Below are 18,882 nucleotides of genomic sequence, written 5' to 3' on the forward strand. Positions count from 1 at the left end.
AGAAGTCAATTCATCGTCGTCTATAAGTGAAACTTTTTCACCTAATTAACCTCACAAGACTTATTTATCTCTCATGCTTAGTATATCCTGTAGAAGCTACATGATATACTTTAATTAACGACAACGACTTTTCTAATTGGGGGTTTTATTACTAAGGCATATTCACGTTATACTCTCTTTTATCTTAAACCAGTATATCTACTGTTGTATGTATAAAGACCATGAATATCTAGCACTATCATTTTGTACGTAATATTTCAAAATTTTTAATTTATTTTTGTTACACAATTTAAATATATTACAAGATGTAAAACTTTAATATTTTTTTCTTGGACACAATTTCTATAAACAAAACAATAAATATTTAAAGGAATAAAAAAAAACCGTTACATACCATAAAACTCAAAATTTAGTGAAAAACTTCCCCGCAATTCTTTTTTTTTTTTTATTTTTAAGATTCCGATTTTCCGACAGTACACTTTCAACCAAGAAATTACTATTTTAGTGCATAAATTTAAACAAGAGAAAAATTGAATTATAATGTCATATATTCAAACATCAATATATGGCTATAAACATGCATTTTTTTTTAAAAAAAAAAAAAATAAGTCTAATATAAGTGATAATGAAATAAGCCTGTGACGCATTACTAAAACTAAAAGAATAAATTCTCAAAGATGAAAATAAAAATAGGGTACGATAGAATATCATAGAGTAACATTGAAGGTAATTTAGTATTAGATTAGTATTAAGTTAATTAGATAAGATATTTATCCATTTTCTTAAAGTATTATTAATCACCACTAAATTTCATTGTTCAATCTATATTTATTATTGAATAGAAATTCATTTCCTAAACGGGACAAGATGTTATTTTCTACAATCACATAAAAGGAAACATTGTTATACTACTAATCAATTGAGCTATTAAGAAATCAATTCTAAGGTTGTCCAAAATCTAATCTAATCTTTATAACCAGATTTTGCAAATGCTAAATCTAAATATTCTTGCCATATTTCATCATCCAAATATAATTTTTTCATCAGTTCGAAATATTCAGGTACAATTAATGTTTCCATATTATAGGGATCTGAATTGGAAACATATTCAATATCCACTTCAAAACTCTGTCTTATTGCACCTTCTTTTGAAATATCATCATTATCACTTGCCATTAATTCATAATATTTGTGATTAATTTTCTCCAAGTTGATATAATATTGTACATATCGTATTGGTGTAAATAATTGATTTTCATAAGCTGGTCCTAATTTATGATTCGTTAATTTTGGTATAGTCTTATCATTTTTAATTATCAAATTTTCTAATTCATCATCATCATCATCATCATTAGCTTGATTATCCATTGATATAGTTTCTTTTTGTAAAATTTTTTCTAATTCATGGAAAAAATCATTCCAACTCTTATTATTTTTATTAGCTACTTGTAACTCATCTTCTAATCCAGTGATATTATATTCCCAAACTCTAAAACTTGGATTAAATGTCGGTATGATAGACGCACCTATACTAATTATATTGTACTCTCTAATTAATTGATCTAAATCACGTCTTAACTTTCTCTTCTTTTTTTTATCCTTTTTATTTTTCTTTTTCTTTTTCTTAATCTCAAATTCGTCTCCTTCTTGTTTATCTACATCCTCTATTCCTTCTATTTCTTCGAATACTTTTTGATAATATTCTTTTCTAACTTTATCCATATATGAGCCCTTATTTACAGGTGCTGCACCCATCATTTGAACTTCTTTAGATTCTCTTGCCAAATCTCTTATATATTCATCAATTGATAAATTATTATCATAAAATTCATCATCATCATCATTATTATCATTATTACTTGTAAACTTGGAAGATAAATATATTGAGTCTATTGAATCTCTTGTATCTACTGGTATGAAATGATCAATATTCATATGACCATAAACATTCCCAATAATAATATCACTAAATTCATTAATCCATAGAGTAAACTTATCGAAACAAGATTTTTGGAAATTTTTCTTAATTGGTGGAACATGACCAATAATCCAAACTTTCATATTACGTTTTCTCATTTCCGTAAGGATTTGACCAAACCAAATTAATAATTTATAACCAGGTTGGTTTTTTTTAGTACAATTATCTACCAAGGGATTTGATTTAAATAAATATAAGGTATTAATGGAAATGACAGCTAATTTATTTGGAATAATTTCTGTGAAAAATGAAACACCATTATCAAAAAATCTTTGTTGTTCTTGTGGGATGAAATGTCTCCAAATTCTATAAAATTCTCTTGTCTGTAAAGTGGGGCCCATGGAAAACATATTATGAGGGAAAACATCATTATTACCGATACTTGGTATCACATTTACTCCTAGATCATATGGGTTTTCATCAACATCACCATTACTATCTTTAAAGATATCATATAATACATTGGACAATTTTAAATTATAATCGAAAATTTCAGCCTCAGTTCTTGGATAATTTCTATCATTATCATGTCTAATATTATCGCCTGTCCACATAACAAAATCTATTTTATCTTTTAAATTTTTGTCAATCCATTTGAAAGTTTCATTCATTAAAATAATTGGAGTATCACAACCTGCCATAGCTTTACCAAAAATCGGAGCTTTATTACTCTTGGAAGAATCATCAGTTTTCGTTCTATGACACATTTCACCGATATCTGAACCTTCTAGATAAAACTGGTCAGGATGGATATCTGTGATATGCAAGAATCTACCATGTAATGTTTTATTTTTGTTTAAACTTGGATTCCAAATAATGATTGGTTTAGTATCTGATAATCCTAAATGATCATATTTGGGTAATATTACATCTGGACTACTAATATCTTTATTCAAGGTTACAGGGCTATTTTGAAGGTCAACTGTTGGTTGTATATCCTTGGTAAAAGTAAATATAGATATTAAAATAAAGAGAGTTGTAATAATAACTAATATTGAGAAATGTAATCGTTTAACCATATTAAAGATATAATATATGTTTTGTTTTATTTCCCTAATTTATTTTATTTTACTTTCCCCTTTTTTTCCAGTGTATTTGGTTATCTTATTTAATATTTTCTGGTATTATTATTATTATTTTTTTTCTTGGTTTAGGGTGAAGGGTTATTATTACCAAACTGAATAAAGTTTTAACTGTTTCCTCTTCAAACAGTTTTTTCTTTTTTTATTTTTTTTTTTTTTTTTTTTTTTTTTTTCAACTCAATAGCATTTTTTTACATAGGGAAATTTCAATTAGAATAGCTTAGATTGCGAAACGTGGAAAATATCGGGTAATTAAGAAATTTCGGAAAGTGGACAGTTTTTCCCAGATTGAACGAAATCTTGGTTTTGCTCGGTATTTTTTCAGTATGATAATTTCTTTTTTTTTCCGGAGTCTTTGAATGAATGAGTCGTGTAAAAAAACAGGGTGTGAAATGTTTTGGAGGGTAGCAACCGTCAAGAATGTATGACCAGAGTAAAGTAAATAACAGTATCAAGAAGTGCCAACTTACCAACTAATAACCGACACGAAAAAAAATATACAAGTGTATATATATTAATGGAAATAGTTTCTTTATTTGGCAGTAAAGTAGCGGTAGTGGTACGAATTGGAGCAATAACCCAAACAATTAATGATTTCGCAACAGTCTTGGTCTTATCCAAACAAAATAAACGAGATACGAACAAACCAAATCTAAAAACACAACAATTATTTGTAAATTATATGGAATTGCTAAACGTTGAAAAAAAACAAACTACTCTGTACCATTTTTTCCCGTTTTAATCTTGAAAGTAATAACAATTCAACTCAAAAAAGATGTTCGAGATAAAGGATGGCGGTTTGTAATCTTCTTGGCGGGAATCTGTATTGAGAGAGTAATGACATAGATCTATTACTAAATTGCCCAATTTATTAGGTAAAGAGGTTTTATTTTTTCTAGTTGACTACCTATGGACTCGAAGGTTAAATCCAGATAGGTTCAACATATTATTCAAAAAGGATAATTTATGCAAAGGAAAAATATAACCACAGATCAAAGTTGGTAATCATATAATATAATAGTTACCCAAAATGAAAAAAACGCGTCGGGCCTTTCCTAGAAAGTAAATAAAGACTAAAAAAAAAGAAACGATAACAAAAAGTAAAGGAAACAATGTAGTTGTGAAATTTAGATTCTTATGTTACTTGATTGAAGTAAATTGGAATGGCATAAGTCAACCTTGATTGGCCAATTGGAAACTTGGAGTTTGAAGATTGAAAGTTGGAAATTGCAAAAGGTAAATGTAAATAATGTAATAATTACTGTTTTTTCTTTTTATTTTTACTGTTTGTGTAAACATATAACAATGAGTATTGAAATTAAAACTTGATCTAACATCATGTAAAAAAAGAAAAATTGATTGAAACCGGTAAAGTAGTTTTTCAACAAGGTAAAAATCCAATTGGTCCAGTAGTGTCATATCAGATCTAGGATGGAATGATTAACCGGAATAGTCGTTATGCTTCCATATTGTCAAATTCTTTCATTACCCAGAAAGGCAAGTAATAACGCCAATGCGAAAAAAATTGAAAAAAAAAAAATAAGCCAAATGACAACAGAAATGTAACGGCACGTAGAAACTAGTGTAATAAATTATACCATTCGAACGATATTAACAGAGCAGGGACCACAACACTTAGTCCACAGGTAAACACTAATCAAGTAAACAAATAAATATTTCCATTTGTTCAAGATCTAAACGCAAACACAAACGAAACGCCAATAATACGACGCCAAAGGAATAATAATTGCACTGGTTGTAATATCATGACCCAAAGTGTAATTAATGGGGAAAAAGCAGATACAAAACAATTGGAAATCTTGTAAAGTAAACAAACAGGAAAATGGACAACAACAACAACAATAATAATAAAAACAATTAACAATAACAATTAACTACTAGCAATATCGAATCAAGCAAACAGAAGACCCAGACGGAAAGATCCAGATCAAAAAACTGAGATAAAAATAAACAATCGGCTTGCAGTAACGCGTACGTAGAGCGCTGGGTTATTCAATTAACGATGAAGTTTAGGAAAAAATTAGACAACAAAGAGTATTGAACATCGAATAAAGAGGTAAACAGACGAGCTAGAGTGATTAACAAAACAACAAACAAAATACACACCAGGGTATCATCATTAATTTCAGGAAACAATATGCTTGTGCTTGAAAAAAAACTCACTCTGATTACCTGGATAAGAAAACAAGCAAGCAAAATGTATTAAAGTTTTCGTCCGCATTGGGTTGCCATCTCGAAGGGATGCCCTTCCCGATCTGGCATTTTTTCAATACTTGTCGAGCTCGATTGGGCATCGTAATGTGCCAAAGGCGGGCCACAGAAACCGTTGCACAACGCGTATGGCTAAACGCCAAAAAAGCATCGGTTCCCGATCGGTCCATCTCTGTCCATTTTGGAACAAACGCGCGAAAAAATGCTGCCAAAACAGGTCGAACACAGTCCGAGACACGGACGGAAAGGAAACTCCACGTGACGAACACGATTCCCATCTCCGTTTTAGGAATTGAGCATGTGGCTGGCTAACCTGTTTGGGCAACCCCTCTTGCCTTTGCACGCAGTGTTCTGTGGTGCCCTATTTGGGTGCCGGACTGAGCCTGTGTCAACAACGCGAACACGGTTCGCGAACCACTTTGATTACCTGATTTGGCCGTGCGAAGAATGGCCCTGTGCCAATATTTCTGGAAGCAACCATTAATTGATACTTTAATTGATTAGTCCAGCTAATTACGCCTTAAAAAGTATAGTGAAAAATAATGATATTTTATTATTTCAGTTTATTTTACCATTTTAGAGGAATTAATTAATCAAATCAATTATCAAAAATCAAATTTAAAATTTATTTTTATTATTTTTTATCTTTTATTGGCATATAGGGATTCAAATAACAAAATCAAGGTTCGATGGCCTACTTGTGAATTGTATATATATTCTTGGGTTAAATCCATAACATTTATTTTAAATTTTATTTTATTTTTAAATTATTCCTTCTTGTTTGCAATGGCTCCCCTACCCTTTTTATTTTTATTTATTTTTTCCTTCGTATTATTATTATTATTATTATTTAACGTTTGATTATTTCGAAAAAAAAAAAAGATAATAATCAATACCAAGTTGATCATTAATTACACAAAAACCGTATTCTTTTTATAAAAAAAGAAAAAAATTAAAAAAAATATAATAGTTATAGCTGTTTATTTTTTTTGTTCTTAATTTTCATTTTTTTTCTTTGATTTTGTAATTATTACATTCTCATCACAGCACATCTCGCAATTCTAAATATTCCCCCAAATCTACAATGAATGGCCAACAAGTTTTACCTTCTATTTCTCAACTGTTAACTATCTCTCAGCCAAGTAGTGAGTCATCCAATAATACCAACAACACATCACCACCACCACAACAACAAAACATTTTGAATAACCGTAGCAATAGCAATTATGGTAATAATTCAACTCCGACAGTAACTCCAGTCCCTAAAAGATTCATCACTTTACCTCCCTTAGTTCCTTCTATGAATTTGAATTCAAATGTGGATGTAGGCGTTCAAATTAATAACAACGCAACCACTACCGCCGCTGCTCCTTCTTCCAACAATGTAAACACACAAATACCTTCTCCTTCACCAGCACAAGGTCCATTTATTCAAAAACATTTCTCCAACAGTGCAAACCTTTTGATCGCTAACGATTCTAATTCTATTCTAAACACTCCTCCACCAACACGTTCCTCAAGCTCCAGTAGTACAACAGGTCCTATGATGATGAACACTCAACAACACCCTCATCATCCTTTGCAAAATTCACAACCACACCCTCAATACACTCAAGTTCCACAAACTCAACCCCATTTACATCCACAACATATCAATATTAATATTAACAAACAAATTGCAGCTGCCAATGCAGTTGCATCTTTAAACATGAACAATCAAGTCCCATCCCCATCCACTCCTTCTGTTAAGGCTAAAAGACCTGATGTATTCACTCCATTATCTGCTGCAGCAAAGGCTATTATTACTCCTTGTACAAACGACAAGAAGAGAGCATTTGCCTTTATCACTCATTCTCAAGAAACTTTCCCCAAACGTGAACCCAAAATTGATAATGCTCCTCTAGCTAGACGTAAGAGACGTAGAACTTCCACTCATGAATTAAATATTTTACAAAATGAATTTCAAATTTGTCCTACTCCGACTAAAAATAGAAGATGTGAATTAGCTCAAGTTTGTAATATGAGTGAAAAAGCTGTTCAAATTTGGTTTCAAAATAAAAGACAAAGTGTTAAAAGACATAATAAACAGCATCTATCTTCTTCAAACTTATCCAATAAATCAATGGATGAAAGCTTAGAAAATAGTGATGATCATTCCAATTCTAATAATTCTACTCCATTACAACCAACTACTCCTTCCTCAAATAAAAGAATTGTTAATTCTAATACTTCTAAATCATCACCAAATCATACCATCAAAATCATTGGCAATAAAAATGATTTGGAAAAAAATAAAGAAAATATCGAAATTAGTCCAAGTAGAACTCCAGGGAAAAGATCTCAAGCTTTAACTTTCCATCTAAAATCTGATATGAAGATATTAACTCCAATTAAGACTTCTCCAAACACTAGAGTCAACAAATTGATCAATGGCTCTAACCCAAGTGTTAATTTCAATGTTAATACTGGTAATAATGAAGCCATGGATAACGAAAATAATTTAACTCCAACAAAAAGAAGAGGTAAAGTTTTAGCTGACTTGGGTAACAGAATCCAATAGGTATTTCCAATTCCAATTGATTTTAAAATAGTTGTCTTTTTTTCTTTTCTTTCTTTATTATTCATTTGGCATTTTCACTTCGATAACAACTTTTTAACTTCAATATCAAATTTCGATTCAATTCTCAATATCAAATTTCGATTCAATTCTCAATACCAAATATTTTTTTAGTCTTTCATTTTTCAAATTTCATTTTATTTATTACAAATTTCTGGGTTAACGGTTTTCTTTTATTTTTTCAGGGCATTTATTATCATGTATATTTCAATTCTGTATATTACTACTTCATTATTATTTCATCTTTCTTTTGATATCTGATACATTCTAAAAAGAAAAAAATCAGTATTTATAGTCCATGGATGTGCTATATGTAATATTATACAATAATACTTTTTAATTTAATTATTTTTTTTTATATAAAAACATTTTAAAAAGATAATATTTTTTTTCAAATAATAAGTTTATTTTTTTTGCAAATGAAAAATCACTAAAATTTTTTTTTAAAATTAGATGATAATTCCGAAACTCCGGCATTGGCGGTAAAAAAAAAGGGATAAAGAATGTTTAAAATTAATCAAACAATGGAAGAGGAAAAACTACAAAACTACATAAAATATATTTTCTGTAATCCATGACGGTCAAGTTGACGGAAGTTTTATAGAATTTAAAATTTAAAAGAAAAGATATATATTGTCAGGTAGTGTGAGCTACGTTAGTCACATGTATAAACCAAGATCACGTGATATCGGAATGAACATGTAGATTAACAAGTAGGTGAATCATGAACATAAATTCTATTTAAGAATCTAAAGCTAAAATAATAAACTAGAGGGTTAAAGTAGAACAAAGAGGTAAGAACCAGAAAACAAAAAGGACGAAATACAAAAGATGGAAGTGTATAGTGAACAAAGCGGAACGTAATAATAATAATATTTAACTTACATAGGCTCAGGTATATAGTTGTATAGTTTAATAAACAGTTGGTATTAAACTAGCAGCCAAAAAGATATACTACTGGGAGTAGCAAAGCATAAAATTGTTACATATATAAATTATGCTCACGTGATACACAATATTTTCTTGAAAAAAAATAAAATTTAAAGAAGTAAAGCACTCACGGTGGGGGTCGAACCCACAATCTTCTGATTAGAAGTCAGACGCGTTGCCATTACGCCACGCGAGCTCTATTTCTTAGAAAATATCGTATAGTGATCTGGCTAGTATATTTGCAGATGACTATAACTCTGATTATTCCTATAACTTTAACTTACTTATCTTATTCTGTGTAATTCTATATAGATGCCTCATGGGCATTGATTTATATACAAGCGAGTTTACGCGTCGCAACATGTTGACATGAACGTCTCTGATTTAGTTAGGGCTTGTAAGCTCCTAACCCTTGACACAGTGTACTGACAGTATCACTAGGTCACAGAAAAAGATGAAAAACAAAAACGTAAAACAAAGAGGGGCATATGTATGAAAGATTCGGAAGAATTGTTTAAAGAAGATATATTTAGAAGATATACCAATAAAAGCTAGAGCGATATATATATATAGTAAGTAACATTTCTTAATTAAAAGAACTATGAAACAGTAGCAGTTGTCGAATTTTTGAAGTTCTGTATTATATATGGCACAAAAGTGCAATATATTTAGTGTGAACCCATGAGTAAATAATCTATACTAAATAAAAATAATCCCAACAATGAATATTATCATACTACACAACCATATTTTGACAGTTTTAATTCACAAAATACTTCAAGGTAAGTCTATATTTGCTAGAATATTAAAAATACTACGAAAAAGGGCAAAAAAATGAAAGTTATTAAAAGAATAATATATATTTATGTAGTTATTATTGGAAAATTTTTTATTTACAAGTTAATTTATTTATCGTTTGTAAAGCATTAAGATCGATTAAAACTTTACGAGCTCCTAACAAATCTACAACTCTTAAATCAGAAGGAGAAACTCTATCTTCAATATCTGGATTATCAGTTATAAATATTGAACGAGGAATGATCTTATCTTCCAAAGTCGAATTATTCTCCAAAACATATAACCTTCCTTCACGATATTTATGTGAAAATGCATTACGCATAGCTAAGTTCCAAGTTTTTGAATTTAATTCTGTTGAAAAATCATTTGGAGCACGTCTTGCTAAAGCACGACCACCAGTAGATCTCGTTGGCGAATTAGCATCACCTACACGAGCACGACCAGTACCTTTTTGTTTATATAATTTACGACGAGAATAGCCGTTTGTGGATCTACTTGGTGGATTTGAAGCACCTACACGTTGAACATCTCTTTCATAAACTACTGCAGACCAAAGTAAGTCACGTCTTAACGGTTGAAATAATAAATTTGTTGGAACACATTGAAATCTTAAAGGCTCTAAATTTGAACCAGTTCGTATAGTTACTAAAGTATAATGAGGTGGTGAAACAGCATTCGGTAAAATTTTTGTTGTAGTAGAGGTGCTTGCAGTATTAGCACTTTGAGCAAAATTTCTAAACCCAATGGTTGCTTTTGAAATGGAAGGATAAAACCTCTCCACAAATTTAGACCACATATAAAAATCGAATAAACTTTTGTTAATCTTTTTAAAATTGAGCTGTTTTTAATAATTTAAAGGGTTTATTTTTATAAATTAATGGATTTAGTTTTTAATTTTTATTTCAAATCTTTGAGACCCGGGTAATTATATTTTTTAAGATAGAGAATTTTTTCAATCCGATGAGCATCATTGAAAAAAAAAATATAATATTTTAACATTATTAAGAAATTTCAATAAAAAATTGAGAAGCAAAAAGAAATAACAACCAAACAATGTCAAAGACAAGATATTATTTGGAACAATGTATACCAGAATTAGACGATTTAGTAGAGAAAAAAATCTTTACTAAAGATGAAGTTTCTAAGATTATGAAAAAAAGAACTAATTTCGAACATCGGTTAAGTTCTAGAGGTTCCTCTACACAAGATTATATTCGTTATATTGAATATGAAATCTTGGTCGATAAGTTACGTTATAAAAGAGTAAAACGTATTTTCCAAGCTAAAAAAACGAATTCTGTTTCCGATTGGTCTATAATTCGTAGAATTCAACAAATTTATAACCGTGGTTGTAATAAATTTCCATCTGATTTAAGATTATGGTCTAACTATTTAAATTTTATGAAATCATCTAATTATTCTAAACATTTTTCTTATAAACAAATCCATTCTATTTATAACTCCCTCTTAAAATTGCATCCTAATGTGGTAGAAATATGGATATCATGTGCTAAATATGAATATGAAGTTCATGCGAACTTTAAGAGTTGTCGAATAATTTTCCAAAACTCTTTAAGATTTAACCCTGAGGATCCAAAGCTTTGGTATGAATACATTAATTTTGAATTAAATTTTATTACTAAATTGATTAATAGAAGAAAAGTGATGAAATTAATCAATGAAAGAGAACAAGAATTAGATATGTTAAATGATCAAAGTAAAGAGAGTAAACAAAATGATGATACAGTGAAGATAACTAGTGGGAATGATATGAAAGATAAATTGAATGAATTACCTGAGGCTGATATTAGTATGTTGGGTAATGCTGACACTAATCCTGCATTACGTGGTGAAATTGCATTAAGTATATTTGATATTAGTATGAAAACATTGGGGAATAATTATTTGAATAAGCACCGTGGGTTTTATACCATGGAATCCGGAGGACAGTTTGATAAAGAATTGCGTGTGGACACTGTAGTGTATTTGTTTAAAGAATCTATGAAGTATGTGGAGTTGTTTTGTAAATTTAAAGATTTAGATCGTATTTATTTGATCAACCATATTATTCAATATTGGAAGGGGGAAATTTTTGATCTCACACTAAAAGAAGTATCTTTGGAGAAATATATAATGATTATATTTATGGATATTATTAATAATATTCGTTTTATGGAGATTGAAGAATTGAATATTGAACAATTACAATTATCAGTAAAGAAATATATGTCATACCGTACTAAAAACGAAGGTGAAAGAGAAGAATTGAAGAAAATGTACAGTGAGTACTTGAATGATAATTATTTGGCAAAAATATCGCCAGATGATAAAAGATATGGTATATTAGATTTAATTATTGAGAAGTTATAGTGTAGTGTATTGTATGTAATAATATATAATGTTACAAATTTGCAAAATTTTCTATGTCCAATTCTGAGATTGGAAGAATTCGTAAATTCTATTTGCCCTTGTGGAATCGATTTTTAATAAATCTTTACAGTTTTTCTTTTTCATGATACCACCGGTTTTAATCAATTCTCTAAACATCATTTCTTTAATGGCTAAATAAGGTTTTGGCAGGATTTTCAATTGTAAACATAATTGTTGTTCCTCCTGTGATAAGATATTGAAATCCGATGCAGATTGAATATCATGAACAGTTAGAGACTTCTTTTTCTCCACATCTTTTTCTCGTTGTTGTGTTGAATCCAATTCGTTATAATTATGAGAGTTTGTTCTATTGTGTCTTGGAAAGGAGGGTGTGTCTAAAGTATTTGGGTTTGAAGACAATTTTTCTAGAATCAATAATTTTGCATGTTTTTCTCTTTCATATTTCAAACCTGCTTCAATAGTCGTAAGACCATTTGATCTCCATTCTTGTAATTTTTTAATTTTTATTCTACAATTCATTTCATCGAGGATATCTTTGGAAAATTCTTTAAAATCTGCAGCGGTCATGATTTGTGAATAATGTTTGATCTTATTGTATAACTCTTTGACTTCTTTTGATCTTTTTTTCTCTATAGATTGTAATTTTCTATAATCCATCAAGTTATTTTCAAATAATAAACGTTTCTTCTCTGCTCTCATAGTTAACCGCGAATAATAAATATCTATAATAGCCAATTTTAATTCTATATCCAACGGTTGATCATCTTCTTCAAAAATCATATCTTTAACAGGACCCTCTGCTTCATTTTCGAATTCTGTTTCGAATTCTAATCTAGCAGGCATGAACCCTTGAATTTCATGACAACTTGGGATGGATGCCATCTGTTTCCTTGGAGGATCGAGTGGTTTCTTGGAGAATTGCTCTATTCTTGATCTTCTTTCACGTAGGAAATCCTGTTGTGAGATATCAATCTTTTTGGTAATATCTGGGATTGGATAATATGGACTATTCAAATAATATTTTTCATAATGAGCTTGTATTTCTGCCTTTGTTCTGCTCCCTGTATGATCAGCAATATCTTGCCAATTACCCAGCCCTAAGGTCTGAGCACCTTTTATTAATGCTAATTCTTCATCTGCACCCCAATGAGGCGAAAGTATAGGATATGAATTTGTTTCGATGATTCTATAATCATGAAACGGCCTGTGGTTGCCGTTATAGGAGCCTTTAGAGAAACATGGAACACAAAGATCGTATTCTGGACAGATGGCACATGAAATACGGACCCTATTAGTACAATCTGCCGAACAGACGTCACAGTGGAACTTGTTTGACATTATTGATTCTGTTTCGTATAGATGTGCTTTATATATTTGAAAATGGACTTATGGATTTAATATATGAAAATGGGACGCCTCGCGCGTAACAGAGAAAAGTCACGGGTGTACTGTAAAAACATACCTAATAGAGTATATATTATGAGCCCTGTTAATTTAGGTAATTACCTAAACAATAGATCGTAAGATATAAAATTATGCTACCCTTACTAGAAGTATAATTACCCCAAATAATTAATGAACAATAAATATGATAAAATCAGTATATATATATATATATATATATTTATATATTTAAATTTTCCACCTAAAATTAATATATTAGGGCTTATTTTTAGAAACAAGAGCTGTGTAAGAAAGAACCCTTATAATATTGAACATGATCTAAACATAAATGTGCTATGAGGTTTTTAAATTTAGAAACATCTTGGAGCAATATAAAACTAAAGGTTAATATTTCACTAAACTAAACAGGCTAATTAAAGCCTGTTTCCAAGTTGTCCTGATGTTGGAATTCTTCTTGAGAAATAAATGTCATTTCATAAGAGAGCTACCATGCAATTAATCAATAAAAATAGAAAGATATCTATCATTTCAATTACTCATAAACGTAAACCAGATAACTTCTTAGTCATTAATTCTGACACTAGCCAAATCATCATCCGTAGGCTATTATCCAATTTAAAGCTTGCAAATTTAGACATAATTTGTGTTGATAATTAGAGCTAAAGAAATAGTACCATGATTGACCAAGTTATAAAACAAACAAATGAAACTATATTTATCGTTTATAATGCTATATATATCCCGGTTGCTCTTTGTGGCCTACTAGAAGCTGATAAATTCAATTATTAAACAATCTCGGAAGACCACTTGAAAACAGCAATTAGTGTACAATTGCTCTCTTAGGGCACCCAATAGGTTATAAAAAATTATGATTTTACTGATCTTCATGTGTGTCCCAATACTCCGGTTTTGAAGTACCTAATTCCAAATCTAGTCACAATTCTAGGATAAATGGGCGGAGAGCTATTGTCCATGTAGTAATCACACAAACATACTTCATCGAAAAGATACATTATAAAAGATAAGTGATTAAGTTTTCATCTCACAATAATGCACATATCCATCAGAAGGGTTAAAAGGAGTAGATCATCACTTATCAACGGTAAAAGTAAGTAATCAATAATCTGAAATCTTAAGCTATTTTAACACCTTTCAAAACACTGAATGATATGGCTTTTGAAAATTCTATATAACCAGAGATATGAGTTTAATACTATTATTTAGTAGACCTAACTAGAATAGGCTCTACAAGCCAAAAAAAAAATGATTCACTGATTGCAAAATCCAATGGCCTGATGCAACAAAATGCAGTTGCAGTGCTATATCTCTAAAATAATCTCAAAACCACCATCTCGAATTCTAAAAAGTACTAGTAATTATTGTTATCTTATTTAGTATCGCCTTTTATTTAACAGACAGTATTATCTGCTTTATTGTCACAGATGAGTATTTTAGTTACATACCACAAGAACGCACTCTACTTGAAGCTTTTAAGTACACAAGAGTGATAAAGATGGGCGATATTTTATTGTGTGACAAGATTTAGATGCATCATAACTTTACATTCAACCATTCGTTCTTATGCAATTCTCTTATCTGATACCATGATGGACAAACTCCTAAATGATTTTGGTTGTAGTAGTCAAGAAACCTGTACATAAGCTCTCAAGATTTTGTAATCCAACTTTGCCTCGACTTTCTCACTAGACATCATGTGGGTACCACATCTATATTGGTGGAGTCTGAATTTCCGAGTAGGCTTAATGTTTCCAAGTCAGTACTAACTCATTTATCGTGTTCGAAAAGCTATCTTATTTAGTAATTAGATACCCGGTTACAATCATGATAATCTAAAGCTAGCTCGCTATTCCATATACACTTTCAATCACTTCCACAGCACAAGGGCAGTAATACCAATATCTCCCTAGATGAATATACCGGCATCACCACAATAAAAAACACAATAAAGTCGCCAGTACATCCTGTTAATCCCAAAGAAATTAATATATCCAAACCCTACACAAAATTTAATACAAGATCGAGCCTCCTACCTGCCACTTGCTTCTCTTGGGGGAGGAGGGAGGAGCTAACAATATTTGAAGAAAAACAAATGACAGAATGATTCATTAATGACAATCAAAAGACGTACTACAAAGTTCCACGCAAATGGAACAGTTAAATTAAAAAAAATACATAGGGTAATGGTAAGGACAAAGACGGATATATTTACATGAAGGTAGTTATCTAAGAAACATACACTACCTAGATAGTCGAAATATTGAAATTGAAAAAAAAAATTTATAATTTTACTAGATTTGTCATTGGACCCGTAAATAAATACGCTACTTGCTTTTTCAAATGGCTAAACAAATTAAAACTCTATATACTATTATTACTATTATATTATCAAGCATGGCCAGAATGTGATGAGAAAAGTCATCGAAATATGAAACGCGGGAAAGATTTCTTCTACAATAGGCAAAAGTTAACGAAACGTTGTCCTCTCTGCGGCTGATACTGGATCTGGATCTGCAAAGGGTAAAAGATTTACGGGATGACACGTCAGAATCAACGATAACTAAAGTAAAAGATATCAAACGATATCCAACGATAGTAAACGATAACCAACGGTAGTAAACGATAGTATACGATAGCTTGTTAAAATATAGATGGGATATACACTATACAAATAGCTATAGACTATAAAAAAATTGATTTCGATGTTTACCGTTATTTCAAAAAAAAGAGTCTTGTGATTACCACATCACTTGACCAACCATGTTTCACCTTACCACCAGATAAAACGATGGGAGACAGTACTTATGTAAATGCACTACCACTGTGAATTCACACAATTCTGTCTGGAGAGTTCGAGAGTACTTACAAAGAAACAAATAAAAAAACGTCTTGCTTTATATACTGATATATATACACGAATACAAATGCTTGATTACATCAATATTTGCTTGTATCGATGCTTGGTTGTATTGATTAGTTTGGAAATTTTCTTTTTCGGCACATATTGGATATAATTGCCACATGGCAGAATCGGGCAAAAAAGAGGTGGATGAAAATGGAATGATAAGAGAATGGAAATGGAATTAAGTGAGAATGGAATGAGTCTGAAATGAGTCTGGTTGCGTGGCTGGCAGGAACGAACAAGTAGGCACAAATGCTAGGCACTGGAGGAAATAATATAGTGTATAATGTATAATGTATAATGTATAATGTATGTATAATGATGTATGTATAATGATGTATGCATATGTATAGTAAGCAGGGTGTTATGCGCTGTCATTTGTCCCGAAATGCTCGCGTGCTAAGTGAGCCACGACCACTGCACCAAACAAGTTTGTGAACCGCCGTCTTACTGAAATGTTATTATGAGAGTCTGGTCGAAGTTCCACCAGAACTTTGCGCCACGTCATAGTTTCCTGCCATGCACGTGCAATGCCTTCTTGTACTCTGTTGGCTCGTTCGTTAGGATATACCACTTTTTGAAGAAGGGATCTGTCTTGGTAATGTGGTGGCGGTAATTCCTGTGGTTCATAAATACGGTCGTGTACCACAGCGTCTTGACGTGAGCTAGGGTTACGGATATATGTTTGTGTGGGTTCTGGTGCCAGTAGCACATGCATTGCTGAAACAAATTGCGATGGGTCTGGTGGTGGAGCTGGTTCCACTTCAACAGGCTGAGGCTTAGGCAATGTCTCAGGTTCAGGTGTTAATGGGAGTGTTTGAGATAGTCCAAATTTCTTACGACGACGTGAATGGAACAGGCCACGTGACTCCGACCATGCTGGTGGCTCTGCACCAGGAGATATCTCTGCTGTGCTACGTGAGCTGGTCGGCGAGACCTCCTGCAGTTTTTCTTGTTGTTGATCTTCTTCCGACACTGATACTGGTGTTGGTGTTGTCGTTGTCGTTGGCGTTGGCGGTTTACCCTCTGATATTGGTGCCGTTAGTCTCCCCCTATTAAACTCTGCTAAACTGTTCCAATCAACATATAATAGTGCTGCAGTTCTTAATGGTACAATCCCATCATGAACTACATTAGCATATAATGTTCTCTTGTTGAAACTTTCAAACACAGGTCGTGCTTTACCCTGTGGGATCTCTGCCAGAACAGGCAATTCTTCCGTCGGACCTATAGAACTGCGCAGACTTAAATCACGTCCTGTGGAACCCAAAGCCCCCGCTTCGAGTGCTAGCGCCGCATATGCTGGGAAGTCCGCAATGACCCCCAAAAAGGGACTTGCCATTGTCACTAGATTTTCTGGTTTCAGTTGGTTGAAAAATTCTGGACGAGCCTCCACGATGTAATGGATAGCCATGGTTTCAGTGGGGCCACCTAACGAATGACCGATAAATGATATTCGATCCACTTTATATGATTTACTTAATCGATCATATTCTTCAAGAACATACTTACCTACACGTGTACCCAAGTATCGTATCCCACGAGCAGATTTACCCATATTACCCATGAACCCACGAACCACTACATTATTCTTATCTTTTTTATCATTAATCGCAGCAGCTTCTTCAATCTTGTCCTTTATATATAACAAATCACAGCCGATATTGGCAAAAATCCCATGTGTAAGAATTACCAAGTGTACTGGGTGATGAGGACGCTTGGGCGGCAAATTCCATAATTCTTGAGTATCCATACGTTTGCAATGGAACCCACGTGTGCGTGTAGGTGTACCTGTTTTCTTAGTTAATAACTTATTGGTGGCAATACGAAGACTGTATGAGATCTTGGGCCTTGTTGCAACAGCCATTTGAGACATTACATCTACAGTCCAGGAATATTCGTTTGTCTTACCCACACGTGATTGTGCGTTTAACAAAAGTACCACTTTAAAAGATTCGCTTGGCTTGAGATCTGTACAAAATGCAATATCCTCTGGGAAATCGTGTTCCTCATGATAGTTGTAAGGGCGTACATCACAGTACAATGAATAAGGGCCAGATAAGTAAATCGGACGTACCATCACACTTTGCTCGTTACGGATACGTAAATATAACCGGTCTGTCCCATGACCTGCTTGTGAAAGTTCTCGCTTGTACACCCGGATATGGAACCTTGCAACATCTCCCATACCAAGGGATGATTCACTACATTCTAAAAGTATAGGTTGTGCCTTACTAGGGGCTTTGCTAGGGGTTTTAGTAGTCTTGTCTTTTATTGCATTGTCTTTTGCAGGTGCCTTAGTAGGTACCTTCTCTTTGGTACTCATTGATCTTGATCTCTTGCAAAATGATCTCTTGCATAGAACTCTTTTCAAACACATCACACTCAGATCTGTTTATTTTTTTTTCAATATATCAAAATATTTAAAAAAACCTTTGTTTCCGAATCCCTCGGAATGTTTAAATAATCTAGAAATTAACACCCATTCATGGCAAATCAATACCAATAACCAAAGGGCGTTAAGCTTACC

The 18,882-nt window shown here is 31.9% G+C and overlaps 6 protein-coding genes and 1 non-coding gene across 7 annotated transcripts; 2 read left to right on the top strand and 5 right to left on the bottom strand.

The window, feature by feature from the left end:
• Positions 1 to 963: 963 nt before the first annotated feature.
• PPN1 (endopolyphosphatase) lies at positions 964 to 2,997 on the bottom strand (the record flags this gene model as incomplete). Its single annotated transcript, XM_004180820.1, has 1 exon — positions 964 to 2,997. One exon carries the CDS (start codon positions 2,995 to 2,997, stop codon positions 964 to 966), a length of 2,034 nt encoding a protein of 677 aa, XP_004180868.1.
• Positions 2,998 to 6,376: 3,379 nt separating this feature from the next.
• Positions 6,377 to 7,852, top strand: YHP1 (Yhp1p; the record flags this gene model as incomplete). The annotated part of the gene is made up of 1 exon (XM_004180821.1): positions 6,377 to 7,852. The coding sequence occupies one exon, from the start codon at positions 6,377 to 6,379 to the stop codon at positions 7,850 to 7,852; it is 1,476 nt and encodes a 491-aa protein (XP_004180869.1).
• Positions 7,853 to 8,963: 1,111 nt separating this feature from the next.
• On the bottom strand, positions 8,964 to 9,035 carry TBLA0Etrna4R. The gene has a single exon. It is a non-coding gene; the product is annotated as a tRNA-Arg (tRNA).
• A 693-nt stretch (positions 9,036 to 9,728) lies between these two features.
• Positions 9,729 to 10,433, bottom strand: YML6 (mitochondrial 54S ribosomal protein uL4m; the record flags this gene model as incomplete). The annotated part of the gene is made up of 1 exon (XM_004180822.1): positions 9,729 to 10,433. One exon carries the CDS (start codon positions 10,431 to 10,433, stop codon positions 9,729 to 9,731), a length of 705 nt encoding a protein of 234 aa, XP_004180870.1.
• A 257-nt stretch (positions 10,434 to 10,690) lies between these two features.
• On the top strand, positions 10,691 to 12,007 carry UTP6 (snoRNA-binding rRNA-processing protein UTP6; the record flags this gene model as incomplete). Its single annotated transcript, XM_004180823.1, has 1 exon — positions 10,691 to 12,007. The coding sequence occupies one exon, from the start codon at positions 10,691 to 10,693 to the stop codon at positions 12,005 to 12,007; it is 1,317 nt and encodes a 438-aa protein (XP_004180871.1).
• A 51-nt stretch (positions 12,008 to 12,058) lies between these two features.
• ADA2 (chromatin-binding transcription regulator ADA2) lies at positions 12,059 to 13,366 on the bottom strand (the record flags this gene model as incomplete). The annotated part of the gene is made up of 1 exon (XM_004180824.1): positions 12,059 to 13,366. One exon carries the CDS (start codon positions 13,364 to 13,366, stop codon positions 12,059 to 12,061), a length of 1,308 nt encoding a protein of 435 aa, XP_004180872.1.
• Positions 13,367 to 16,716: 3,350 nt separating this feature from the next.
• Positions 16,717 to 18,732, bottom strand: TBLA0E03000 (putative hydrolase; the record flags this gene model as incomplete). Its single annotated transcript, XM_004180825.1, has 1 exon — positions 16,717 to 18,732. The coding sequence occupies one exon, from the start codon at positions 18,730 to 18,732 to the stop codon at positions 16,717 to 16,719; it is 2,016 nt and encodes a 671-aa protein (XP_004180873.1).
• Positions 18,733 to 18,882: the final 150 nt, after the last annotated feature.

This window comes from Henningerozyma blattae, chromosome 5, assembly GCF_000315915.1.
Source record: "Henningerozyma blattae CBS 6284 chromosome 5, complete genome".
In the NCBI taxonomy this organism is placed as follows: Eukaryota; Fungi; Ascomycota; class Saccharomycetes; order Saccharomycetales; family Saccharomycetaceae; genus Henningerozyma; species Henningerozyma blattae.